Source organism: Amphiprion ocellaris, chromosome 20 (assembly GCF_022539595.1).
Source record: "Amphiprion ocellaris isolate individual 3 ecotype Okinawa chromosome 20, ASM2253959v1, whole genome shotgun sequence".
NCBI lineage: Eukaryota > Metazoa > Chordata > Actinopteri > Pomacentridae > Amphiprion > Amphiprion ocellaris.
Window position 1 is genome coordinate 14,913,602 of NC_072785.1, and position 27,822 is coordinate 14,941,423.

At 40.3% G+C, this 27,822-nt stretch overlaps 3 protein-coding genes across 5 annotated transcripts in view; 1 reads left to right on the forward strand and 2 right to left on the reverse strand.

The window, feature by feature from the left end:
* Positions 1–8,887: 8,887 nt before the first annotated feature.
* Positions 8,888–24,225, reverse strand: slc38a6 (solute carrier family 38 member 6). 2 transcript variants are annotated; one of them, XM_055005875.1, is made up of 16 exons: positions 23,316–24,225; positions 19,894–20,024; positions 19,693–19,766; positions 19,059–19,111; positions 18,906–18,945; positions 16,779–16,857; positions 14,778–14,863; positions 14,647–14,705; positions 14,500–14,571; positions 14,035–14,091; positions 13,448–13,527; positions 13,248–13,348; positions 11,384–11,508; positions 10,124–10,268; positions 9,760–9,854; positions 8,888–9,629 (listed from the first exon to the last, which is right to left on the reverse strand). In XM_055005875.1, exons 2-16 carry the CDS (start codon positions 19,965–19,967, stop codon positions 9,546–9,548), a joined length of 1,224 nt encoding a protein of 407 aa, XP_054861850.1. In that variant the 5' UTR covers positions 19,968–20,024; positions 23,316–24,225; the 3' UTR covers positions 8,888–9,545. The 2 variants fall into 2 exon arrangements, with proteins under 2 accessions (XP_054861850.1, XP_023141724.1); XM_023285956.3 differs by lacking the exon at positions 23,316–24,225 and adding an exon at positions 22,064–22,609.
* On the forward strand, positions 22,408–27,216 carry trmt5 (tRNA methyltransferase 5). Of its 2 annotated transcripts, none has more exons than XM_023285943.3 (5): positions 22,408–22,463; positions 22,603–23,183; positions 24,315–24,439; positions 25,179–25,818; positions 26,941–27,216. In XM_023285943.3, exons 1-5 carry the CDS (start codon positions 22,423–22,425, stop codon positions 27,003–27,005), a joined length of 1,452 nt encoding a protein of 483 aa, XP_023141711.3. In that variant the 5' UTR covers positions 22,408–22,422; the 3' UTR covers positions 27,006–27,216. The 2 variants fall into 2 exon arrangements, with proteins under 2 accessions (XP_023141711.3, XP_023141712.2); XM_023285944.3 differs by having other exon boundaries at positions 22,418–22,478.
* Positions 27,215–27,822, reverse strand: part of mnat1 (MNAT1 component of CDK activating kinase) — a 32,725-nt gene continuing 32,117 nt past the window's right edge. The window contains exon 8 of the mRNA XM_023285945.3: positions 27,215–27,494. Within this exon, the coding sequence (XP_023141713.1) occupies positions 27,374–27,494 (121 nt within the window). The 3' untranslated portion in view covers positions 27,215–27,373. The remainder of the gene's footprint in view (positions 27,495–27,822) is intronic.

A 27,822-nucleotide genomic window follows, 5' to 3' on the forward strand; every position in this document is an offset into this window, starting at 1 on the left:
TATCTATCTATCTATCGTTATTTCTTTCTTTTGCTCTTTCTGTTTTCTGTCTGTCTTTGTTTTTCTTTTACTGTCAGTTTTTCTTTGTCATGCATTTTCTTTTTTTGTTTCTTTTTTTGACTCTTTCTTTCTTTGTTATTTTCTTTGATTTTTCTTTTTATCTATCTATCTATCTATTTTATTTCTTTAGTTCTTTCTGTTTTCTGTCTATTTTTGTTTTTCTTTTACTGTCAGTTTTTTCTTTGTCATGCATTTTCTTTTTCTTTCTTTTTCTGTTTCTTTTTTACTCTTTTTCTTTGTTATTTTCTTTGTTTTTTCTTTCTTTCTTTTTCTTTCTTTTTCTTTCTTTCTTTATGTATTTCTTTCATTCATTCTTCATTTTCTGTTTCTTTGTTTTTCCTTTCTTTAATTTTTTTTGTGGCTGTCTGTCTTTCTTTTTCTTTGTTTCAATCAGTCTTTTTTTTGTTGATGTTTTGTTCCTTAGATTACCACTATTGGTATCCTGATTCACAGCTGCACTATTACATCTGACTAGGACACTTGAATAGAGCAGAATCAATCAAATGTTTTTAGAAAAGTCTGTTCTTTTCATGTTTTCGTGTTGCATCATTAATGGAAACATAAATAACACTCATGCTTTTTTGCCATTATTGATAGGTTAACAGACACCCCACTGCAGTCATTCCTTGAGCTCCTGTCAACTGAAAAATGGAATGAGTTTGCATATTTTTTTTCACAAAAAATAATTGAAAACATCAGACTAAACATAAGATCATGTCAGGTCTGCAGACATTAAAATATTACCATCCTCTGCCAAAAAAAGAAAGAAAAGGTTTTAATGTCTAAATTTACAGTAACTAGTAACTACTGGAAGAATCTTAAGCTACCTACTTGCTTATTTGATGTTCTGCCGTTCTAAAATATGTTTTCAGCTCTTTGGCAGTGTAAATGTTTATTTTGTAAATGGCTCAGTTTGCTCAGGCATCTTTCTAGCATCATTAAACTGCAGTTATCAGGTTCCTCCTGAACAACAGAAACCTGGATGCATCAGTGCAAGGCAACTGCAGGCCTATTTCAAATCTTCCATTCATGACTGAGAACACGTGGCTTTCATCCAATTCAATTACCTTCTGCATTTGAACAACATCCTTGACAGCCTTCAAGCAGGTTAGCACCAATGCTGATGAAATGAAACAGCTCTTAAATGATTTTAAATGGAATTTGCATGAATAAAGATTCGGGGAGTCAACAGTCCTTGTGTTATTAGATGTTAGTGCAGCATCTGAAGCTGTTGATCATGAACTACTCCTAGATAGACTGTAAAATTGGCTCTCAATAAGTGTCCTCAGGTGGCTCAGCTCACACTTAAAACAAAGGAGATCAGTAGGAATCATGATTATGAAAGAACTTCAATGATGTGTGGAGTCACACGTGTACAAGCTTCCCCTAAACTTTAGAGTTACTTTTCATAGCTATGCAGATGACACCCAGATCTTTGTAGCAATCTTCCCAAATGACTACGGTCATGTAGATTTACTTTGTCTTTCTCTTGACGAAGTTAACAAATGGATGTAGCAAACTTATTTCTACTAAATAAAGACAAAAGTGAAATAATTCTGTTTGGCAATAAAGAAGGAAGCCTGGCACTAATACTTACCTTAAATCCAGGGTACTAAAAACTAAAACTCAGAATCCAAATTCAGCAGCCACATCACAACAAAATCTTTATTCTGGCAACTTAAAAATCTAGGCAAACTGATAAACTTTGTGTCCAAGCAAGATTTAGATAAACTCATTCATGCTTTAATTATTTGTAAGGTACACTACTGTAATGCACTACTCACTGGCCTCCCTAATAAGACCATTAGACATCTGCAACTCAATCGAAATGGTACCGCTGAACTACACCAAGAAGAGAGAATGCATTACTCCAATTGTTAGACCCCTATACTGGCTTATAGATACATATAGAATTGAATTTAAAGCCCTGCTTATTGTCTATTAGTCTCTTAATGGTCTAGGCCTAAAATAAATCAGATATGTTTGCTGAAGCCTGAAAGGTCTCTAAGATCTACAGGGACTGATCAGTTCCCAGAGTTCAGACGCCGTGAAACCGTGTTTAGTCATCATTTAGTCATAATGCTGCCCATTGCTGTAATTTTGGAATTTACATTTTCCCCAAATGTAGCTATTTTTAGAAGCAAATAAAATCTGAATAAAGGTTTTTCTTTTTGCAGCAATATTTTTACACAATGAATCTATATTTTTATAGGGAGGTTAAAGTCTCTCTGCTCATTGATTGAAATCCTAGTCAAGTCATCTCTGTGTATCAAAGGTACATTTTTAAAATAGTTTTATTCCATGACAACAATCTTTCTGCCAGCTTTGACGTAGCTTTACATGGTTGTTTTGTCTAGATTGTGTAGATCTGTAAAGTCTCTGCTTCCCTTCACCCATCCCTCCACACTCAATGCAGCTCAAGCACACCTGCTCACCTGTGGCTCTGTTCAAACACTGTAAACCTACTCTACGCTATGAATATTTCAGCCATGCATGTTCAAACTGGACATGGATTCTGAAGAATAATGATACAGAAAGACTACATGATAAGAAACCTGTGTAGTCGCCATCCCACAGCAGTACATGGAAAGAGCTTGTATTCACCATTCTATTCCACAATACCTCAGAGCCAAGAAGATTATGGTTTTCATGGAGTTTGCATGTTCTCCTTGTGTTCCTCCAGATGCTTATACAAGACTGTGTTCCTACTGAGGAGGAAACTGGACTTCATGAGCATTCATCCAAATTAACAGGAACTCCAAGTGTTTAGAAAAAGTGAAATTTCGAAGAGAGATGTTTGTGACACGGTGATGAAAACTGTAGCTGAAAACTGACTTAAAAGCACCACAACGAGCACTTTGTTTTGTCAACAGCATCTTAGGAGATATATTTACTAAAAATAACTATGTGGATACTTGATGTATGAATAAAACAAAAATTGCTGCAAAATAATTCTGTATTTTGTCTAAGGAAAGTTCTCTTCTTTCATCAGGGGAAGTAAAGTCCGTGAGACAGATAAGATAATCTGAACTGTAAAATAAGCCTTAATGGTTTTGATGGGGTCCTCAAATGATTAGTCATGAATCAAAGAGTCTACAGTACAAATGGTGATATGAGTAGACACAAATGCCTCATAAATACAAGGATTTACTGCTCCCAAACATTTTTTTGTCAGTTATGTTGACGTTTCTGACAATTACCCAACCAAATTTTAATGAATTACTCTCAAAAATCAACAGAATTTTCAATCACCTCTAGTTCTGATGACATCTTGCAGTGAAACATTTGTTCACATATCTGAGATTTAAAGAGGTAAATAGGAAGAGGAAATGCTACAGAAAAATTAAAGTGAAAGTGAAACATTAATCACTTAATCCCCTCTTTTTTTGCCCTAAATGCAGCCATACTCTTTGCTTCTCCTTTCTTCTTTAAATGCCACTCTCTCCTCTCCTCTCTCTCCGAGGGTGCTCTGCCTGCTCCATCCATAAATGCCACGATCAAAGTCTCCACTTTATTGCTGTTAGACTTGACCTCTCACCTCACTCTGCCACATGTCAGTGCTCCACATCTCGCTGCTCCAGCTGTTATAAATAAAGAGTTGGGCTCCCAGATCTTGCACATCTCTTGGATCCAGACTGTCTTGTAAACAACCTCTCAGACATGACCTTACTGAGCAGAGAAGGTCGTAATGATAAAGCAGGCAGACAGCGGATTGCCTTGGTGGAGGAGTGTGAATACGCTCGCAGCTACCAACAGTAAGGCTTTTTTGTCAGACCTGGTGACTTAAAATAAAACTTGTGCACCTAAAATTTATGCTGCGGATCACCTTGACCAACAAGAGCAGGCATGTTTGTATCTGCACACACTCTTTGCCTACATTATTTGTTATCCAACGCTTTGGAGTCAAGGTCTTTAATGGTATTTTTGTGACTAGACAGAATTTAAAAGGGCATGAGAGTGTTCCTCTTTTTCAATAAAGCTCCACTCACATGAAGTTATGTTTGAGCTGTCCAGCAGAGGGCAGACTAAGACTGCTAAATTCCATTTTTCTTGCCTCACCTTCCATCCTCCCTTTTCTTCTCTGCTTACCTGTCTCTTTTGATGAAGCAACTTTACAAATCTCTGTATTTTACCTCCACTCTGTCCTGTTTTACTATGGAGCCAGAAGTGGCATTTTTACAGTCCAGGATGATTTGTTTTGTTTCTTTGTTCTGCCAGCGGTTCCCCTCTTCTTCTCCCTCTGTCTGGCAACTCTGTGGCTCTTTGCCCTGCCTCGTTTCCTCCTCATTCCAGTCTGACTTTCTCTCTGTAAGTGGTTGTCATGGCCAAATCTGGAATTTATGCACTCATGGGAGAAGTCTGCAACTCCACATGACTCTAGACACCAGACTGAGAACACAAACTTCTGAGCCACATGTGTACATGTACACACAGGGCCACGTGCACACACAGGCATGAACACACACTTCTGATGTATCTCCTCAAGATGCCAGCATTTTATTGCACACAAGCACAGCTACCAAAAGCCCCCCATATTTCAGAGCGGACTGATTCTCTGTATACAACTTAATTTCAGCCACCTGTAGAGTTTCCACATTTGCTTCACAGTCTACGCTGCAATTTATGTCTGTGTAACCCAGGACAGCTCAATCCGCTGGCTCCCTGCCCAGGTACACCCTATAGCTGCAGCTAATGAAGCATAGCATTGGTGCCAAACAGGGGAGCGGGGACTGAAGGGAATATGGCCCAGATACGGTGAAGCCCGTTCCCAGCTCTTTTGACCTCGGTGAGGGAAATCCTGCGGGGCCAGTATACCTACACCCCCCCTCCACCACGCCTCCTGCACCACCACAAACTCAATTACATCCGTCAGTCACTGGGTCCAAGCACCAGGAATAACCCCCTTCATCCTCTTCAACCTCTCCTCAGGTAAGACTGCGTAGAAACTAACACACCTACACACACATCCCCAGGGCTCTGCTGTGTGAAAGCAAAGGCACTCCATAAATCACACCTGTAAAAGCAGATTTGGTGCTAAATGTGCTTTATTCATAAATGGTGTTTACTGCCGGTGCTCTACCACAGGAAAACATGGTTTTAGGTGGCACCGTCTGCAGAAATGATACCACAATTTAGCAAGACACTCAAATGAGTTTCGGTACTCTTTTGAAAATGAAAAAAAATTGCCATTTTTCACTCAAACAGCAGCCGTTGTGAATACATGGTGGTGTCTTATTTGTTGCTTTAGTGCTGATCAGTTAAAAGGAAAAAAGGAGAATCCCTGTCTGGGTGCAGGATGTGTTTTTGTGAGGCAGGAGGGGGGAAAAAAGAGGAAAAGGGGACTGACAATAATAAAGCACGCTGTTGTGAAAAGTGCAGGAATGTAACTGTGAGAGTGGTCAGAGCTGCTCTGGACAGAGTGTGGAGGCTGGTGGAGGAGGTGGTGGGGGCTCTGTCACAGCCCCTCCAGGGTAATTGGCTCCAGATGTGAGGCAGCGTGGCCTCTGCGCCAGAAAGGCGTCAGGGCCGCATTAAGAGCTCAACCCAGGGCTGATGGGATCGCAAAGACACAAGCTCACCCTCACTCACCACTGGAAAACACAGAGCGAGTCCCACACTGTGCTGCTGACCACTGGGCCTCCACCAGTGCCCTTCCTACCTCCAAAGCCCCGACCATCATCTGCCAAAATAACCAAGCAGTGCAATTCTTAAAACATTGTAGAGCTCCACTTGTTTATTTACAGAAGGCTTCTCTCACCTTTGACTTGGATTTTTTCAGACAATATAAAAAATCTGCCATTCTCCGTCAGAGAGATGTTGCATTTTGGTGACTATGGAGACAGCATTTCTTTTTTTATGTCATTGTGTTCCTGCTATTGTGTTGGACCTGACAAAAGAGGTGATGTGTGTGTCAGTCAATTCTTCACCAGGTTCAAGAGTCTCTTGAGCAACATGTTTGCTGCACACAATAGTTAAGTGCTGCAGTTTTCTGCGTTTTGTGGAGACTGTGGCGTCTAGATACTCACAATAGAGGCAGGGTGAAGGACATCAGCAGTCTGTATGTGCTGCTTGGCTTGTCTGAGAATCACTGGCTAAAAAGCAGAGGCAGACAACAATGTCAAGTTGCACAATGTCATATATCAAGAACTGTGAAGAGAAATACACTCAGTAGAGCTATTAAAAACTCTCGTTCTCTACTGTTACACATTTCCCGTCATGTTTTGTTCGCTGACAGTGTTCCAATGGGAACTCCAAACTTTCCTTTTCAATGTAATTTCATGAAAAGCATGAAGAAATTTGAGTGTGCTGCTAAATAAGGTACATTCTAATATGACCGGAGCATCTGCTGTCTCAAAAAGAGTCCTCAGAGCGAGGAATGCTCTTACTGTGACACAAAGAGCATGTTTACTGATAAAGCATGGAAATTGATTAAAAGCAGAAAAGCAGCATGGAGTGAAGGTAGACGGAGGGAAGAGAGAGAATGGAAGGAGAAAAAAAACTGAAATGGAGAGCACTTCATCAGTGATGACACTCGCGTATCGATGGCATTTGCTGAGTTGCAGTCCCTACCATGACTAACAAGGAAAACCACTCATCATACCAAACAGCATTAAAAAGCTGATGTGAAAAGACCCTTGAAGCACCTTTCAGCCAGGAATGCTTGTTGAACAAGATTATGCGGGTAAACAGAAACAGATGTTGTGCACGTTTTCAGGTCTGCTGCAGTTTCTGACTTCCACTACCTGTGAAGGCACATTGATCCGATGAAACAAACAGGAAGAGGAAATGGCTCTGCTTTCTGCCAACATTGATCTGTAGCAGGCTGCAGGACAGTGGTGGAAAGTAACAAAATACATTTACTCAAGTATAGTACTTGAGTGACACATACTTAAGTATAGTACTTGAGTAAATGTACGTCGTTACTTTCCACCTCTACATTCCAAAATTATTACAAAATGAGCTGGCAATAAAGCAATTTTTAATGTAAAAACTTGAGAAATGTGAAGATTTGCTATTTTTCTTTTAATTGTTATAATATTTTGACCGCATGTTTGATGAGTTTTAGGTTTGGGCAGTTGGCTGAATAGAACAAGCACAGTGAAGTTGTCACTTTGGGTATTTGTAACAAGATTTCTTACAATATTATTTTACAAACCAGACTTGTAACTGATTAATGAAGATAATATTAGCACACAGATCAAAAATGAAACAACAATTAGTTGCAGTCCCACATAAATTAAAATTCAGCTCAATTTCAAAAAAATGCATGAATAAAATCCAGATTTTACATTATTGCATGATTAATAATCTAATCATATGTCACAGGGGACATTTTTCTGCATCGAGTATTTTTGCTTTTGATATTTTAAGTAAATTTCCCTGATCATAGTTCCATACTTTTACTTGAGTAATATTTACTTGTAACAGAGTTTTTGTTTTTTTTTTACAGCTGCAGTCACCTCAGTGTAAAGTCAAACTGAACACTGTGGACAGTAAACTGTACTTTCTGCAGACGTGATCCAGCAGTTTCCAACATTTCTTGTCTCTGCGAAGACATTCAGCATTAAGATAGCAACTATGTTAAAGGTCAAAGTAAGGACAGTGGGATCAGAGCCAGCTGGTATTCTGATTTCTAACAACAGAAAATGATTTTCAAAGAACACAGCCGACACCTCTTAAAACAACAGCGAAGCGGAGGCTGCCAACAGGGGCTTAATTTGAGCCCACCATCGTTCCTCCGCCTCATTCCATCCTTTAACCCTGGGAGATGGTGTTGTCATACTGCTGGACATGAGCCCAGGGTGTGAGTGAGCTTAACTAAACAAAAACACTCCCACCCCGGGCTCAGGGCTCATGCCCCAGTCAGGCCTTCATAAAAACAAGCTCTGGTCTGTGTTAACATGCACATTTCCAACACATGATAAAATTGGGAGAAAATTGGAGCATCTGGTTATCTCTTCCTAGTTAAGGATTTCATAAAGCCGGAGAGGAATGTCCATGAAGCCAGGATGTCAGGGGCTGCTGTGAATACAAGCTGACACTAGGTGGTAATCTTGTGCTGCATTTGACGCTCCCATATGTACCCATGTAAAGGAGTGTCAGAGGTAGTTTATGCCACTTTGTACTCGACTACAATCAGAGAGATACTCTGCTTTTTTTTTAACCAACGACAATTACAGCGGCGATAGTTACTTTTCAAATTTAGATTTGGCTTTAAAACCTTACACACATTACTGCTTCAGGCCTAAATAGTTCAAAAATATTCAATATTTACCAAAACAACTTGGAAAAAAAATGAAAAAAGCCAATGCAGAAGTTGCAATATTACATTTTTTACATTAATATATTGGTACTTTTACTATAGTTAAGCATCCAGTTACTTCTTCCACCAATGACAAACAAATATATCTGCAGCAGTGACAGCCGCTATGATGCCTGTTCTGCATGGGAGTGTCCTTCAGAGCAGCGTATGGAGGCCCAGGATATTTCCTGCTCCAGAGAACCTCCTTCAAGGCAGAAGGGGGGCCGTGAAAACCAGGCAGCCACTGCTTTGTGCCGGGACGACGGCCTGCCCTGCCTAATTCCTCAGATTAAAAGCAGCAGTCGGGTGACTGTAGGTTCCAGAGGCAGCATGAAGACAATCTAAACAGCATCATGATTAGAAACGTACAGAGCATATGGCTTTCATTAGCTGCAGGCTGAATGCTCAGTATAACACAGAGGAGCAGGTCTCAGCCTCAGTGCTGTCCCTGCCAGTCAAACACATGGATGTGTTTTGACTGATGTGCATCCCACAACACTGATAAAAAAGCCAACTGACATGTCATTAGATAAACAATCTCTTTTATTCAATGTCAGTAATTAGAAAAGTAAAAAATGATTTTACAGTACTCATTTAGGTTTTATCACATTCATTGAGGAAGGAAAAGTTGCAGAAATATTCATACCTGAAGCTTGGCACATAGGAGAAAAAGCAATGCATGAATAAAAGGATGAAAACAAGATGCTTAAATTTCAAATCATTAAAGTGAATAAAACATTTGGCCACAAATTAAAGCATAAAAATGTATCAAAATGTATCTGTGAAAGTATGTCTTAAACAAAATTTTAAAAAGCAATACATTTGGTACATTTATGGTTCAGGCGTGGTCAACAACATTTTCAAACACTTGTACCTGGTTGTACATAAAGTGCATGGTCATCCACATAGAAAAATACAAAATAACACAGTAAATGTCACTCATCTTTTGTTCAAGGATGATTTTAAAAAAATGAATTTGGTAGTCTAAAAGTCACCATATAGAAGATGTGTTTCTGACTTAGAAAAAACATTGAACTAGTGTTGAGAACAACTTTACCATAAAGATAGTGCCTGAGGAGATGCTGGTTAGCATTCGTTCCCTTTCTTTGTTCAGGATTCAGTTTCTTTGGTGAGCATTTCCCTTCCTTTGCCTGTGATTTGGGATTGAGGGGCCCAGAGGAGGTTAGGAGCTTTTCACCCATGTGAGGACAATGACAGACAAACTGATGACACCCATAATCAAGCCAAAGACCACAAGAAATATAGCCTAGAGAGACAAAAAGAGTATCCAAATTACACAAAAAAGACGAAAGAACTCATCAAACAAAAAGACGTACGTAAAAATGTAAATGATTGCAGCTTGATCTCTCGATATATACTGAATCGCATGCATTTACCCCGATAGAGTCCATGGATCTGAGAGGTTGGCTGCTGATCTTGAGGTAGAAGATTCCCGGGAAAACAAATAACAGGCAGCTGGATGTGGTTGATCCTGAAGCACAAACATGAAAAGCATTAAAACTGCACACACAACTTACTGCATGTTTTGATAACAGCAGCATGTTTGACTCCAAGATTGATTATATATTTGCAGAAACTGTGATTTTAGCCACTACAGTCAACAACTGTGAACTACTGACAGCTTTTAATATCAAATCCAAACGTTTTACAGTTGAGCAAAATCTAACACATCATTTAAACTTATGATAATATCTCATATAACAAACCTTTATTGTTCCATATTTCAAAAGCATCACCTACCTACTACTCCAAACACTTGTCTGATATCAGGCACAAAGATTGCCAGAATCAGCACCACGCTGAGGATGGTTAGAGTTGTGATGACGTGGATGAGCCAGGAGAAGGCTCGTCCTCCAAACAGCAGCAAGATGGCAGCCTTACGGGCCTGCAGCATCAACACACATAAAGCTCAGTAAGCCAAAAGGAATCACGGAAGATGTACTGAGATTCTGAGCACTCGTCTGAAGTGGTGTTGCTAGGACTGTGAGGAAGAGCATGTTGGCAGCAGAGGAAGGGTTTGACTATTTTAGCTGTGAAATAGAAACTGAACAAAACACAGACATACGGTTAATACAGATTTCTTCATAATACTGGTGCCAAAAAATAGAACGCTGTGAAAAAAGTTCAGAACATTTTATCAAAGGTTTAATATATTCTACATTCATTACATATAAAGTAAAAAGTGTTAAGCATTTTTCTATTTCATTTTTGAGCTAAAACCCTCCCTCAACATTTTGGAATATTTCATTTGAAATTAACTCCAACCAAGTATCGAGTGTATAAATGACCATACATTTCAGAAGTTTGACAATTTTGTAGTGTAAATAATTTTTTAAAAATAGATTTTATCGAATGTTCTAATTATTTCAGACACTGGGTATCTGATTTTCATGAGTTATAAGCCATAACCATCACAATTAAAACCAAAAAAAAGGCTTGAAATATTTCATTTTATGTGTAATGAATGTAGAATATATGAACATTTACCTTTCTGAATTAAATTACAAAAAATAACCACAATATTCTAATTCTTGGAGATACACCAGTAAATATATAGTAATTTTCCTGGCACCAGTAACTGTTTTAATTTATATAATAGATAGATTTTTAGTAATAGTGATAAATGTAAAAAAAAAAAGAAGAGCTATAACCAATAAAATCAACTTATTATTAATAATAATAATAATAATAATAATAATAATAATAATAATAATAATAATAATAATAATAATAATAATAATAATAATAATAATAATAAAAAAACATAGAAGAGATGCACTAATAAATACCAAAGGCATGGGAAAACAAGACGAGAGTGCAGTCAGAGTGCAGGAGAATGTCAAGAGTGATTTATGACAGAATAGTACCATCAGGAGTGAAAAGGAAGGTTTACAAATTTAGCACCTTTTACCATTTCTTGTTTTTACTCAGCACCAAACGTTTGCATAAGGAATCCAAAAAAATGAAGGATGAGTAATATTCTGAAGTTGGTCTACTCACAGGGAAGTGTATTAGTGGTACGGTGAGCAGCACAGAGATGAGGATGGCCAACCGAACCGTCATCACCAGGATGTCTCGAGGCAGGTATGTATCGTAGCCAAGCAACAGCTCAGAGTCCACATGGGCTACAAGCAGCAGGAAAGAAGAGCGAGGAAACACTGAGCTTTAACAGGTGTAACGCCACCAAACAGGCTCCTTTGATGAAGCAGCTGATAAAAGGCAAGGAAATATGGGAGGGTATTTACGTTTTACTGAACAACTGGTTCTGTGTTTTGTGTTGATCTTTAAGAGATGATTTTACCTCAAGACACGCTACAGTGGTGCTAAAAATTACAGATTCTGAAACTTTAAACGACATCAGGCTATTAGCATTAAAATCTCTGATAATATAATGATTTCAGAAACTGGTTAAAGAGGAATTGCTTTCTAAAATCAAGACATTTCTAATCCCCCTTTCAGTTTTCAGTTATAAAATTTAAAAAAATAAAAATCTTAAAAATCTGACTTGCACTGAAGATCATGGATGGTAGCAAGAAACTTGCAAAGATGTTATTTAGAATTTTTTTAAAAATCAGATTTTATATGATACATCCCGAATTACTAATTTTGGCCTTGGTTGTAGTCTATTTAACAGATAAAACAATCACTAGCTCACCTTGATTCTAAATCCTCTCAGTCTTGTTATATATCATATAATAGAAAACACTGCATAACATAATAACTGACATTTCTTGATGTCTGCAGATGAAACTTTAATTTTAAGTTTCTGTAATATAATGAAAGCTACATTTCAGTTGTATATTTTCAATATGCTCTAATGATGCTCATTTGCAGCTGAATACATTAAAACTAAAAGATGTGAAGTGAAGCTCATATTGTCCAGCTCACACACATTGAGAGCCAGAAGGTGGAGTGTGCAAATACTGACAAATATTTAGCAAGAAGTATTGATAACAGACTGCATTTTGATGTAAACAGAGAAGCGAAAAAATAGACAGCATCTCCTTTATTGTCTCAAAAACTAGGATTTTTTAATGTGTTTTAATCGACTTCTTATGGAGTCATTTTATACAGTCTATATGGGGTCAGTGTTGTCTGCCAGTTTAGTAACCTACATCTGAAATGTAAAAATGACATTGTCATAACCAAAGGAAAAATTATAGGAAGCAAACAAGGAAGCTTGTCAGAACTTTTGACAAAAATGTTTTAAATCAGTTTCCAACTGTGCTGTGAGACAGCAGTCACCCATAGTACAAAGACTTCCCTCTTCTGCCTTCAGGCTCATGCTGCAGACAACCAAAGACCAGAAGTAAGCATTACAAAAACTCTTTTTGTTCCCAGAGAATTCTTGGTGCAAATGACCTGAATTGTCGATATGTGGGTGCTCCAACTGCAATGTGGACTTGCTCACAGTGTTATTGCAGTTGGACACATAGGTTTTTGTTTTTTTACCACAACAACATCTCCATCGCCTGCTCACATGCTTGCTAGATTTGGATCCCTGTGACTTCTTCCTCTTCCCCAAGAAGAAATTCAAAGTAAAGGATCATTGCTTTAACACACTGAAGGAGATTCAGGAGATTCACTGATAGCAGAAGGTGCCTGACATGCCAGAGTAGAGTATCACTGCAGCAAAGAGACTGCTTTGATGGTGATGGCAGCCATATTTAAATCAGGCATGGTGATTCTTGTAGGTACAGTCTCAGAATGTTTTTAATTGTCCCTTGTATTATGTTTTTCATATACTCAACAACTGCATTGTGTCATGTGTTGTCACAGTTTCTTAAATGTTTATCAGTGTTTGTTACACAGTAATCAATCTGCCTGTGTGGGATCTTGGTGATGTGTGTCCCTGCAGGGTTACCATAGAAGGTGAGGTAGCCAAACAGCGCAGAAATGAGGTAAACCAGGAAGCTGAGGCTGATGCCGATATTCGAAACATTTTGCATCCTGGCCTTGGAAGGACTGAAAGACACAAAGTGAGCGTAATGTTTTACATGTGATCTGCAGGCTTAGTGACTGTAAGTTGGAGTAAATGTAGAGGTTAGAAGCTGCGGTGCTGACCGGTCCAGTTCGCAGTAGATTGGCAGGATGGCCGTGTGGCACAGAAAGGAAAAGGCCATGGTGGGGATGGCGTAGGCGCTCTGCAACACATCAGTCACAGCACAGCCGTCATTAACAAATTATCAGCTTACACTGTGACACAAGAGCGAGGGGGCAGGTGGGTCAAGGTAGAGTTTGTATAGTAGTAATTACCGTCTGCACTGCTGAGTGTGATGTGCAAGATCACGGCGTGAACTTTCTTACAACTTCCTTTAAATATACGCTGTACTACAAGAGGTAAATAAACACCTATAGTACCATGCAAGCATATTTTTAGCCATCTTGTGAGAAGGCAGCATAAAGTTATTTTTGCCACATGTGCTAAGTGTAATTCTCGGTGTCACATGAACATATGGCCTTTACGTATAACATCAATATGAATGGCAGCCGCATGTTGCTGCTCGAGTTCCACAACCTTCATAGGTGAAAGTGTGAACTGTCATCAGAGTCAAACAACTGCTGCCGACCTGCATTCAGCAACTTCTCACTGACACCTCAAAGCTTGTGCATGTGCGGTGCAGAGAAAAACACCGGTTTCGTGTGCGTACCTTACTGGAGATGATGAAAAGTTTGGGTGAACATTCTGAGTCAGACGAATTTGATATCTGGAGAAACAAGAAGAGCAGAGGGAGCATGATATTTCTGAGAGGAGAGGACGTCTGTAGTGCTGCTGCAAACAGAAAGAGAAAGCTGAATTCCAGTCTGTCTCTGGAGCTAAGAGCTTTGAGTTAACCCACTCCAGGTTTAAAGTTATAGCGTTGTCTGTATAATCCCAAAAGGTCAGAGTTCATTTCCAGGATCAGGTAAGGTCGCCTGGACTTCCTTCCTTTCTGGACTGGCAGCTCTCTGCAGCCTTTTCTGGTCCCCATCAGCCAGAGCAATCAGCAAACTCAATCTCCTGGGCTTTCCTCCTAATCCTGTAGCCATGGCCGTCTGGTCCAGACTACCTACCTCAGACCTACGGTATCTTACGTATGTGTGTAGCAGCTAAAAGAAAGGCTGTTTATTGCTACCTGGAAGGCACTTGAGAGGGTGGTCACATTATGAGGCAGCGGGCAGGGGATGGACCATTTCTTCACGACGATCTGAAGATGAGACAAAGCAACGAGTCAACAATGGAAGTAACAGATGGGTTTTTGGAGGTTTATGTCAAAACATACCACAACGGCGAAGTACAGCATGAAGAAGAAGGCGAGACTGCTGGTGTAGCCAAGGAAGCCTGTACGTGCGAGAGAAAGATCAACTCAACAGTCAGCAGAAAACCAAGAAGCTACTAAACCTAATAACTCACCAATTTTGGGCAACATTGCCAGAGGTAGAACAATACAAAGTGTCACCAGGATCAGAAGCAGCCTGCCATCTTCATACCAGGCATTTCTGAAAAAGACACATGAATTATGAAAGGTCAATGTTGAATTAAAACACATTTCTCATCATTATCTCCCAGGTCCTGAAATGTCAGGGACAGCACAGATTAATCTTCCTCTGTCTTAAGATGGGCCGGCTCTGGAAATTTGTCTCCATTTCGTGCTCAAATACGGAGCGACAGATTCATCATGTGGTACGAATTAAGGGCTTTAGCTCTTGCAAACCATAACAATTATGTAATTCACATGCAAACGTTGTGTCGTTCCATCAGATGAGACCGCATTTCACTTGCCGGGGTTTTTGGAGAGGGGGAATAATATTTTCCTTTGCTGAGGGATAGCCTTGGCGGTTTATATGGGATTGGGGAGCTAGAGGAGGACGTGGAGGAGGGGTGGTGGCGGTGTTGGAGGTGACACATGTGGAAGGCATGCTGGCTCCGCTGGGGTCGGGGTCGGGTGGAAAGGGTGCCGCATGGTGCTGCTGTATGTTGGACCGCAGCGTGGGGTCATGAGGGACTGGCTCCACCACTCTTTATGGGGCTCCCAGAGTCAGCAGCACCTGCTCCGACCACATCAACACCCACTGACCCCTGTTTGGCAGTTTCACAGCTGTGGTGTTACCGTCGGCGCTGATGGATTTGTCTCTGCGTCTACACTGTTCCTGCCCTGTGAATGGACGTCAGGAGGACCTCATGTCCAACCTGAGTTTAGGTGTAGCAATCGACTGCATCTTAATCAACCTCCTTCCTCGCCTCACAGACGCGGGGATGTAACAAAATAAATAAAAAAGTCACCATTAGGATCCATTCTCAGCAGGCTCCAGGCTTACTGTAAAGGCACAGGATACCTAGAAGACCCATGAAATGTGGAACATTTCATGCTCTAACAAGATGCAGGATAGCTTTCAGTTAAGGTTGGAGTGTGACTGCCAGTTGAGTCGATCTCCACACAGTGCTGAAGATCAGCATAAATCTGGCCAACGCAACACAACCTCGAACGCACAGCTGTCCATGCCTTCGGTTTCGATGAGAGAAACAGGACATGGAGCCCGTTAGCACAAACACAAAAAGACGGCAGAGCGACTTTGTTTTCACTCTGCCGCATTATGACAAATGAGCCAGAAAAAAGTAATGCGTTTTAATATAAAACAACTCGTTTATTTAGGCTTTGATGGAATCGACTGTGCGTCTGTTAACATCCCAAAGCCACTCATTAACAGAAATGTTTTGTTTCCCTCAGCAGTGAGCTGTAATTAGAATGGCAAAACTGATATCCCCTTGTATCAGTCTGATTCCGGGGAACATGTGTGAGAGATTTGGGGGGTGAAAGGAGAGCACTAATACAAAGCAGCTGTGTGGGGAAGATTCAGATGTTGACGGATAGGGCTGAGAGCAGCTACAACTCTTGCTTAAACCAGTGTGGCCAATAATAAACTGATAGAAGTTACATTCTTGGCCGGAGATTTCTCTGCGAGACCGAGGATCTGCAGGCTCGTCCACGTAGGCCAATGAAAGACTGGCTGCTGCTGATAGGTGATGAATGTCTCTCTACCATGAATATGTTTCCTGTGGGCATGCTTCATGTTATACAACAGACAGAGAGTTTTCCCTCCAGTCGCTCACAGAGAAAGTATTAGTCGTGTACAGCGGTTTGGTGAGAGGTCTTCTTCCACCGCATTATTCATGCATTTGTCATTGCCCCGCTAATTCCAGTATGTGTAGTTTTGTGGTGCAGAAGTGTCAAATTTGACTTATTTGCAGGCCAAATGTATAATCTACAACATCATTGGAGCAGGAGTGACTCATTCTTTATCTTAGTGTAGTTAATTTAAAAGGATGACTCGGTTCTTGCCGCAGCTGTGATGGATTTTGGAGTAAATTTGCTTTTTGGCGAAGTGGGGAGCTCACAGCGTTGCGAATACCCACCCTGTGCTGTCTGGGCTCAGGAGGCTGCTGATGGCTGCAGGAAGCTCCGACTTCAGGATGAACAAATAGGATGACATGGCTGAGGGGAGAGAGAGGAAAAAAAGGCTCAGAAAGTTTTCTACATAAACAGTAAAACAGTCCACGATCATACCAGACGACTGAATCAAAAACACAGAGGATGACTGTAAGCTGCCACAAGCAATCCTAAATTGCTGTGTGATGATGATGATGTGTGTTTTCCAATGTGAGGAAATGACAATGTGGAGGGTGGCTGAGTGTAGGGGGTACAACCACTCTGAGTTAATACAAATGGGAGGGACAGGCAGCTCAACAGGATCACCAGCAAAGCCCCTCGTGTAGAGGAGCAGACATTATGCAGGCCTTCCAACTGCCGGAGGCTGGGAGCAGCAGCCAGGATGACGAAGTGTGAGGAGGGGGGGCTGGAATTCTAACAATAATGATCTCTGACGCTAATCCAGGTACTTCTCCCCCTTCCCCACCTCACTTGGAAACAGGATACTTCCCCGTATGCTTAGATAGCCAATCAGAGAGAAGATCGGGGTCACTTAATGAAAGTCATACCAGCCTCAATAAATCCAGGAGGGAAAAGAGAAAGGAGAGAGAGCACCAGGAGAAGGGAACGTGTCTGGTCCAAAAACGGGAATTCAGATGCAGTGTGTGGTCAGTCATAAAGGGAGATAGTGTTAGGGGATTTAGATTTGTGAAGCCAGGCACAGCCAGAGTTAGCTGGGACCTTACTGCCCCGGGGCAGGTCTTGCACTCGCCGTTAAATAAGCCTAGCCATAATCCCTCAGATCCTGTATTTGTTTATAAAAGAGAATTCCTCCAATAACCCTCCAGCCCACACAGACACAAGGACATTCTCTCTCTGAGAATAAACTACTGCCATTTACAAGCGCTAGAATCTGTCAATACGAGGTTATTCTGAGGCAACAGTTGCTTTAGTGTAGCAGCCAAAAAAAGTTTGCCTGCAAAAGTTCATCCATCAATTTAAACAAACCATGACAACAACAAAAAAAAAAGCCTTTTGTTTTCAACCACACGAGTGAATAAAGACACACTGACAGGGATCACACAGCAGACATGATGCAGTGGTTTAGTTTCATGCATTTGGTTACTGTGAGCACAACAACATTTCTACGGGAATTTCTGGAGGGATAATACTTACATCTCTAAACAATAAAAAGGACCTTGAGTGAAGAAAAAGGACTGTTACTGGCCAAGTGGTAAGAAAACATATTCAAATAATGAGCATGTATGTAAAGTTGGAGGAAAATTGAGGTTGGGTGTGTGGTCAGCAAACAGTGGGAAGAGTGTGTTCAACATAAGACAGAGCCACTTTCATTTCATTAAGAGCAAGGGGAGATGCAGGCTGTGAGAGCCCTGGGCTGGCCAGTAATTAAGGTCAATTGGCCCATCAGCCTTTGGCAGTGCAGATGAATGTTTACCCAGAGTGAGGCTAATTGCACTCTTATAAAAGGGGCCCGGGGTATAGACAGATGCAGGCTGGAGTGCTGGCTCTCACACATACTGCCCCATGCTGGGAAAACCACAAACATACCAGAGGGCACGGCAATAATCCACTCAGCCGTGCCGCTAATGACTGCAGAGGAGCTATCACCTCAGCTCTCTGCAGTCTGAGATGCACAGTTTGTGGCTGAGGAATGAACAGAGATGGCAGTGAGAGAGAGAGAGAGAGAGAGAGAGAGAGAGAGAGGTAAGGGGGGAGGGGAAATAAAGGGAGGGGTCCCATTAGGTTTCTCAACTTGTAGGGGGTGGGAATGGGTTTACCATCAGCGATCAGTTAGAGAAGAAGTCATGTTTCAGGCCCAGGGGAGAGGGTTGAGAGGACAGCGGCTACAAGGTCAGAGGTTATCAGTGAATCCAGATAATAACCCTACAGGAGTGAAGAAACCTCAGGACAGAGCGCTGTGATCACCAGCAGGAGGCACTATCTGCCTCCAGAATAAACTGTCCAGAGTCTGACCCTGCACCACTCCTCACACTCTCCACCACTCTGCTTCTATGAAAACCACAAAATCGGTTTATGTCCAATATGTCAGAAATAATGCATGTAACTGCGCATTGAAATGGAGGCCAACTTACCACCAATATTTTGGATGAGAATAGCAATTCCAACCAGAACCTAAAAAGAATTTTGAAAAGGCTGTTATGGGGGAATACGTTTCCTGCTCATGTTGAAAATGTAAGTGTGTGAACTTTTTCTCTGGGCAGAGAGGTCCAAAAGTCAACACTTACTTTTCCTGGTTTTCGCAAGGCTTTCCTTCCAAGGTCCTCATATGAATTGATGCCTAGAGTCAAATCAAAAACAATCATATGTTAAAATCATGGCAGGATACTCCAAACATCACAAACCAGGAACAGGGAGGGAATCAATAGGTCAGAAAAAAGGTACACCGCACACTTTTAGGCTCCAAATAAGTAATATAAAGACTGTACAAAGCAAAAGAATATTTCTGACAAACATGCTTTAAAAGGAAAAGTACATTTTTATATTTGGGGCCTAAAAGTATGCATATTTTATTCTGACCTGTAGTTACAGTTTTAGTCCTGCACCTTGAACATTTTGGTTTGGGAATCAATCCCACTACATCCCATCTCTTCTTATCTCCTTTCCTATCTCCTTATCTTCAAAACATTATTTAAACATCACATGATTTAGTGATGCGAGGACACGATTAATAATTAAAAACAAAAATGGCAATATGAAACAGACAACAAACTGTATCCGCTAGCTTGCTGACACCCTGATTTAACCATGAGAAAAGGAAAGGAGACAGCTTAGGTGTGCAGTCTGGATGAAAGCTCCAGGATAAACCCACACCAATACGTTATCTAAAGTTAGACTGTGTGTGCATCATTAGTCTCTCACCTGTTTGGTCACAAAGCTTTAGCAGGAGATGTATAGAGTATGCTGCCAGGCTGGACACCAGCAGCAACAAGATACTAGAAAGAAAAGTGAGATGGAGCATAAATTATTTTACATACAGTTGTATTTATGTCTGATTATTTTAAAAAGCTGTCCTATACTTAAAAAGTACAGTGGAAGAATGTGCAGTGAGAGCACTCTTACCAAAAACCAACTATTCCAGTGCTAGCCATTGCATAAGCTAGTCCCAGTATACCGCTGCCCATGATCGCATTCATCAGGTTAAACACAGATGAGGCAAAGGAGGCTCCTTTGGCTCTGGGTTGCACTGTTGCCTGCACACACAGCAGATGTAAGCACACTGATGAAGAGGCAAAACTGTGAGCATGAAGACAAATGAGCAGAAGAAGAAATGTGATTATTTTCGTAAGAGCCTTAGGAGAAACGCTCATGACAGTATTAGGAACAACTGGCTGGCGCTGATGATGGATGTCATGAAACAACACTGCAGTGGCATGTAGGATCGGGGAATGGAAATGGGAATGGATGGGGTGGGATTTGAGCTGCTGGCTGTGGGACAGCTGCCTGAGCTCAGGATAAGGGGAGCTGCCCAAACTGCTTGACCTCTGTAATGGGGGATATCCTGGACAGAACGAGTGGCAACTCTGGTGTCAGTGTCACAACAAGCTTGGATTGACCTGCAGGCCTCTGAATCTGATTCACCGTGTTACAGTACTGAAAGACAGGAACTAAACTCTGATACCACATGGATGACAATATAGACTGGTGGCAGTGTACACTAAAAAATGCAGCAAATAAAATTTTCACAGATTTTAAAATAGAAAAAATGTTACTTTTAAAACAAATAAACACAGGCAAGAAAATATAATGTGAAACAAACAAACAAACAAATAAATAAATAAATAAATGCAAACGGGTTGATTTTCAACCAGATTCTTCTTGTTCAGGGTCACATAAAAACACTGCTCACCTTCCAGTTTTGTGTATGTGTGCATGTGTGTGTGTGTGTGTGTGTGTGTGTGCGTGTGTGTGTGCGTGTTTTATGTCTAGTGACTGGAGTCTGATTGGTAAATGGCAATTAATCTAGATAAAATGTTCATGATATACTTATTTAGGACATGTTTCACCATGTGTGGTTGAATTATGACAGTACTATGACATGGCAATACGTCATAAAATCAAATGGCGGTTTCTACTGTCACCACCTTCTTTGTGTATGTGTTTCTGGCCACATTAAAGCATCAGCTGCAGTGACTGATCACTCACTGCAACCGATGAATCCCACAGAAACATCACATAGATCACCTCTTTTGAATACACTAAGGTTTTCCAAGAGAGAATCCATCCAATAAACAATTTGCATATAGAAACAGACTATATAAACAATTCGCAGTCAAAGCTACTATCCATGCAGAACTGCTAGTACACACTGATAATTGAAGAATCAACCACTGGTATGAATTTATGCGACCAACTCCAAAAATGATAATAGTCAGGGATTACAGCGTCATTGACACATGTTTTGAATGGGCTGTAACTACCACAGAGGACACCATACTTGTGGTTGCTGTATTGTTACTGAGAATTTAGAAATTTTAACAACTTCAATAGTAGTTTTTGTTCTACAAATACAGACAAAGTATGCATATTGTTAAAGGCTGATTCTGGTAGTCTGCAGAGTTACCATTTAAATGTAACTGGTGTCACTCAATATAGCTAAGTTAAATATGAATAAAATGAAGAAGTTTAATGTTTAGCCTTCGGAAAGCTTGTGGTGCTTTAACTGTTCAACACAATTTGTTTGCATTTTATTTGACTTGTTGGTCATGTTTTTTTTATATGTTTATTTAATTAGTTTAATCAATTCTGTTTCATTCTGCTTTATTTTGTATTTTATCTTTTACATGTTCTGATTGTTTTTATATTCACCTAAGAAGCACAGCTTTATAAACTTGTTTGCTAAAGAAACCAAAAAATATTCAAATTTAGGAAGCTGGAATCTGATTTTAGAGATTTTTTTCTTCCTTCATTTTTCTCACTGATCCAAATATTTAGCAGTTAATCGATTAGTTGTTACAGCTCTAGAATTAAATCTGAGAATATCTCAATTCTAAATTTCATATTAACTAAAAAAGGGGACTAAACTGAATACGTGCTTAGAATAACTATTTTAATGTCACAGTCTAGTTTCTTTTTAGGGTGGACTTTCAAAGTGCTGACAGAAGCAGAAAACAAAGGAAACTGAAATTGTGAAGTTTAGAACAAGCATGTGATGTCTGTCCGCAGACATTTTATAACTAGTTTACAGAGAATATTCCTGTCCACCGTGTCTTCGCTGTGTTTTAGTACTTACATTCCTTAACAGAGCTGCAGTTTCGTCGCCTTCTGTTTCCCCGGCGGTTTGTTGACTATAAAAGTCTGTGTTATCGCTGCTATTTATACTCATTGTCAGAGATTCAAGCACACAAACTCCACAAAGCAAACCGTCAGACTGCGGTGAGCGTAAAGGCAGCAGAGTTATGAAACCATCTTCTGTTAAACCACAGTAAAACTCTCTTATCAATCTGTCAGCTGCTCACTGTTGTTGTTGCTCAATCCCGTCATGTGCCTCTCTGTTCCGTCGCATTGAAAGACGTCAGAGGAAATCGGTCCAATCAGAAACGTACTTTTCGCTTGTTTGTCCAATCACCTGCTAGCTCTGGTCCACCACCGATGACGCAGTTCAAGCATGCCGGTGGACGGAGGATGTTGAGGTGAGCTCTCTGAATGTGAGTTTTTGCGACATTAGTAGCACATTTTGTGTTTTTAACGTCTAGTGTACATTTGTATTGGAGTTTAGATGTGGGTGTGTTCACTTTTTTTACCCAGTAACAGCCGTTTTTGTTTCCACAGACTCCTTACCAGAACCTTAGCAGCTGTACAAACTCACAGGAGCTTGAAACCAGCCGCTGTGCACCGGAGCCTCTGGCCTGAAGCCCGCCTTGGCTTTTCTCTGAAGCCCATAATGGAACCTAAGCTGTACCGGCTCCCTCTAGAGGTCCGGGGTATGACCTCTCTGGACAAAGAGGCCTTCACACAGACCATCACAGTCCCAGCCCTACGGGTGCCCACTGGGGTCCTAAATAAAGTCGTAAAGAGTCTGAAAAAGTCGACCATCCAGCGCCCAGGAGTGCCCAGAGTGGTTCAAGACAAAGAGGAGAGCAGTGATTTTCGTTTAGTCCTCTTGGACCCTCACAGTGTGTCCTCATTAAGCTCCTTTAGTGAAGCCGAAGCTGAAGCTCTGAGGTCGTTTGGTGTTGCTGAGGAGCTGCACTACTATGAGCTGAGGCTGACCTACGACAACCTGAAGAGTGAAGAAGTGCTGGAAGCTGTGCTGCCTCAAGGACAAGACGTGACCTCTGCGTTCAGCCGGGTGGGACACATCGCTCACATGAACCTGAGAGACCACCAGCTGCCGTACAAGAACCTCATAGGTAACAAAGAAAGATTTACATCCAAAATGACAGAGGTGGTGACAGATTTAAGTATCACCTCAGCTTATCTTGGCACCTAATTTTTGTAATCATCACAGTAATAATTTAAAAAAAGGACTTGTCATGCCTCACCAGTTTTTTCTTTGATTTCTTCAGCCATCTTTGTGTCACATTTGTTACTGCGTTCACAATGAGCAGCTGCAGTTAAATATGACAGAGTAAATGTTAAACAACTTCAGCTACATGCAAAATTGAAACATTTGAGCATTTCTGTGCTGCAATATAACTGCAGTGTTTTGACCTGTTGCCATGCTTGACCTCCCTTGTACTTCCTGCTGTGTTTGTGTTCCTGCAGACTTTTTTAAGAAAATATTGACAACCACAATTTGATGTCCATGCGAGTAACCACCTTCTCAGAGGAAAGGAAACTGACAGTATGAAGTGATATTTCAGAAAAGGCTGGATTAGCAGCTAGGCAAAGCAAGCAGCTGCCCCAGCCGGGCCCATATTTAGTGTCTCGCTTGATTTGCTCGGGGATATGCAGCACATAAGCAAAGTATCAACTGAAACCATCATGGTATTAACTCAGTGCATTTTAGCTTTAAAATGCTTTCTTTACATGGTAGAAAAAAAGCTGTCACACCCATTACCTTGTATCTCAACATTCATGGTGACTATTCCCACATAAATTAGTGTTTAACTACATTTTTAGCACTTACAAAAAGTCAAGTCTTACCACTCTGCAATCACCTTGCTAACACCGCGGGGCAGTTATTTTGAGTTAACAAGACCAGTCTCCTATCTAATGAATGGGGAGAGAGACAGAACTGCAGTTTCAGTAGTTACTGGAACATAAACCACTGCATGTAAATCTGAAGAAAAAAAAACATCTGGCAGCTTCTCTGTAAAATTATTAAAAACAATATTTCTCCACAGCTTATACTTCCACTATGCATGCACACCATTTTCCAACAGTGTAACAGTACAATTGGCTTGATGATTCCTGGTTCAGCATTTACAAAGCAGACTGTGTCTGTACAGAAAAGTTGATGTATGTAGTGTTTTATAAACATTTACGAGCATGATTAAGTCACGTTTAAAGACACTATGTCTTTGCTGCTTCTGCTGCAGGTCAGGTGATCATGGACAAAAATCCTGGCGTCACCTGTGTGGTCAATAAGATGAACATAATTGACTCTACTTACCGCAACTTCAAGATGGAGGTGCTGGCTGGAGAGGAGAACATGGTCGCCAAAGTATGTCCAGTTATTTCAAGTAAAGGATACACACATATGCTACTAGTCAAAAGTTTGGACACATTTAAAAATAAATACAAATACATTTTCTTTATTTTTATGACTATTTACATTGTAGATTCTCACTGAAGGCATCAAAACCATGAATGAACACATCTGGAATTATGTAGTAAACAACAAAATGTGAAGTAAGTCAAAACATGTTTTATACTTTAGATCCTTCAAAATAGCCACCGTTTGCTTTGATGACAGCTTTGCTTGCACTCTTGGCATTCTCTCTGTAAAACATGAAAATATAAAACATGTTTTGACTTATTTCACACTTTTTTTTTACTACATAATTCCATATGTGTTTATTAATAGTTTTGATGCCTTCAGTGAGAATCTACAATGTAAATAGTCATGAAAATAAAGAAAAAACATTAAATGAGAAGGTGTGTTCTAACTTTTGACTGGTAGTGTGTGTCTGTGTAGATACTCAGTCATCCAGTTCACAGTGGCCTTGTTAGCGTCGGTAAACGTCTTGAAGACATTTGACCTCGCATCCAAGAGGCTTCTTCAGTTCAAGATTTGGGTTCTTCCTGAAGAACCTATGAGAAAAGTCCATTTGCTTTTTACTGAAGCTCCTGGAATCCACACATGTATATAGTGTTGCCTGTTTTTATAGTTATTCTTGAATACATTCAGAACATTGATTTTTAGAGATGTCTCTAACATTCATCATCTTTATTTGTTGCAGGTAAAAGAAAACGGGATGACATATGAGTTTGATTTTTCTCGTGTATACTGGAACCCTCGGCTGAGCACCGAGCACCAGCGAGTGGTGCAGCTCATCAAACGTGGTGACACTGTCTTTGATGTGTTTGCTGGTGTGGGACCCTTTGCCATCCCAGCTGCCCGCTTGGGTGCCAGCGTGTTAGCCAACGATCTCAACCCAGAGTCCTATCAGTGGCTGCAGCACAACTGCAAGCTTAACAAGGTGGAGAGCAAAGTCAGAAGCTTCAATCTGGACGGCAGAGCGTTCATCCAGGGACCTCTGAAGCAGGAGCTGCCTGCACTGCTGAAGGGAAAAGCCAGTGTTCATGTGGTGATGAACCTGCCTGCTTTGGCTCTGGAGTTCCTGGATGCATTCAGAGGCCTCCTGCACCAGGAGCCTCCCACTGACGAAAACCTACCAACAGTTCACTGCTACGGCTTCTCTAAAGACAATGACCCTGACACTGATGTGGTGAAGAGGGCTTCTTGCAGCCTCGGATTCCCTCTGGAGGACAGATGCTCGGTACATTTTGTGCGTAATGTGGCACCCAACAAAGATATGATGTGTGTAAGATTCACGCTCCCTAAGGAGGTCCTCTACTGCCGCGATGATGAACACACAGGTGAGTCAGTCCAACAATAAATTCATAATGACCTCTGTATAAAAACTAACAAAGAATGACAACATGAAAATACCATTTATAGGAAAAGGCTGCGGAGTCACATGGGGAAACAGAGGAAGAAAGGTCTATGAATTAAGAATGAACTTTCACATCCCCTCCAGACTTTTTGGCTACTTAATTCTTGCTACGTTTTTAAAAAATCTACGTATTTTAACTTTTAGTCATTTTGAAAAAGCACAGGCAAGCATAAAAACAGAATGAGCAGATGTTTAAAAAATTAATGAGAAAGGGGAGACAAGCAAGTTCAAGCATGTTTTTTTTTTTAAATTATTCAACTATTTTCTCTATCTTCTTCAAATGTAATTCATAAATTTCCACATAAATATAGTTTCCTCCATGATGAGAATTTTAGCTTTTATATCTTTGATGCAAAAGTGTAATTTCTGCAAGTATTATTTATTCACATGTTAAAGAACCAATTATCAATAATCAACGAGAACCATAACAGATATACAGACAATGAAATTGAAAATCTTTGTAATCAAATTTAGACAAAACACAATCCCAAAACTTACTTAAAATGCCTGTGTTTATTAATGTTTTACAATTTTTTTTGTTTAATCAAAAGAGAACTTTTAGACGTTTATCTTTCAGTGTTTCGTCTATTCATGAATACATGTAACCAATCAGATAGTGTTGTTCAAACGACAGACCAACTACAGATGGAGAGAAGCAGCTGCATCAAAGTCAAACTAGTGCGATTTTATATTACGTTATTGAGAATTGTTTAAAAAAAATAAATAAATAAAAATGTTGGAAAAATGCTGAATGTTGGATTGATAACTGGTCAGGCTGCTATTCAATATAAATAAAGCTCCAAGTTGTTTTGGGGTTTTTTTTTGCAATTGAAATTAGTTTTCCCAGAATGTCATTTGAACATTTGACATATAGGACTTAGGAAGCGTGTTGTTTGATGTCTACTGATATTATATTTAGAGTATGTATGTTTTCACTGTTATGCTGTGTACTTTTTTGGTTTTTTAGGATTTTACTGAAATTCCGGAGCAAATCTTGGTGGACAGGTATAGTTTCTTAGATTTTGTTTCTTTTGTGTATCCACAGAACCATCCAAGGAACCGGCCCCAAAGAGACAGAAGTGTGAAGAAACCACACATTCATCATCATAATCATTTTGACCTGGCACTATGAGGCGTGCAAGGAAACATTTGAGTTATTTTTTTAATTGACAAATGCTCTTATTACATCGTCATAAGAAGTCATGACTCAGCTTCAGCTCAGTAAATTAATTTCTTGTGTTTGTACCAAAACCTGTTATCATTGTTATTATTCTTAAATGCTGAGTTGGTTCATTTTTAAATAAATCTGTAAAATGATGGACACATTCATTATTGTCATTTATTTAAATATAAAACTAACACAAAACATAAAAAAAAAAAGTGACACACACCTTGAGCACTACCCACCAGAGCAGCACTGTGGTAGTAGTACTGTATTTATAGTCCATTCAGTCTAACTGCAGGAGCTCTGGATGGCTTCAGCCTTTTGCAGGGAACAACCCACTGAAAGCATCCTGGATGGCTCGATAACACGCCAGAGCTGAGGTGTATCCTCCAGCTGTGTCCTGAGGCATGGCAGCCCGCACGTGGTTCAGATACCTGAGAACACACAGAAGGCTCTGCTCAGAAACAGCACTGAGACATTTAGTAAATAATTTGCCTGACTGGCAGCCTGAGAGCTGGTCGATCCTGTGAGTGTAACTCGAGTTTAAGTTTATTCTGCATTAAATCCACACTTGAGGTCATTTTTTTCTGCCTCTCCGGGACCCTTTGGCCCTTTGATGAGATCAACAAAGACAGACGTACCCAAACACTAACAGTGGAACACCTTGTGACTAAAAGCCTCTCCAACATGGCTCTATTAAAGTATTATAGGTGTCTTTTATTTTTTAAGTGCTTACAGATGTATCCTGCCAAAGCCCCTTTT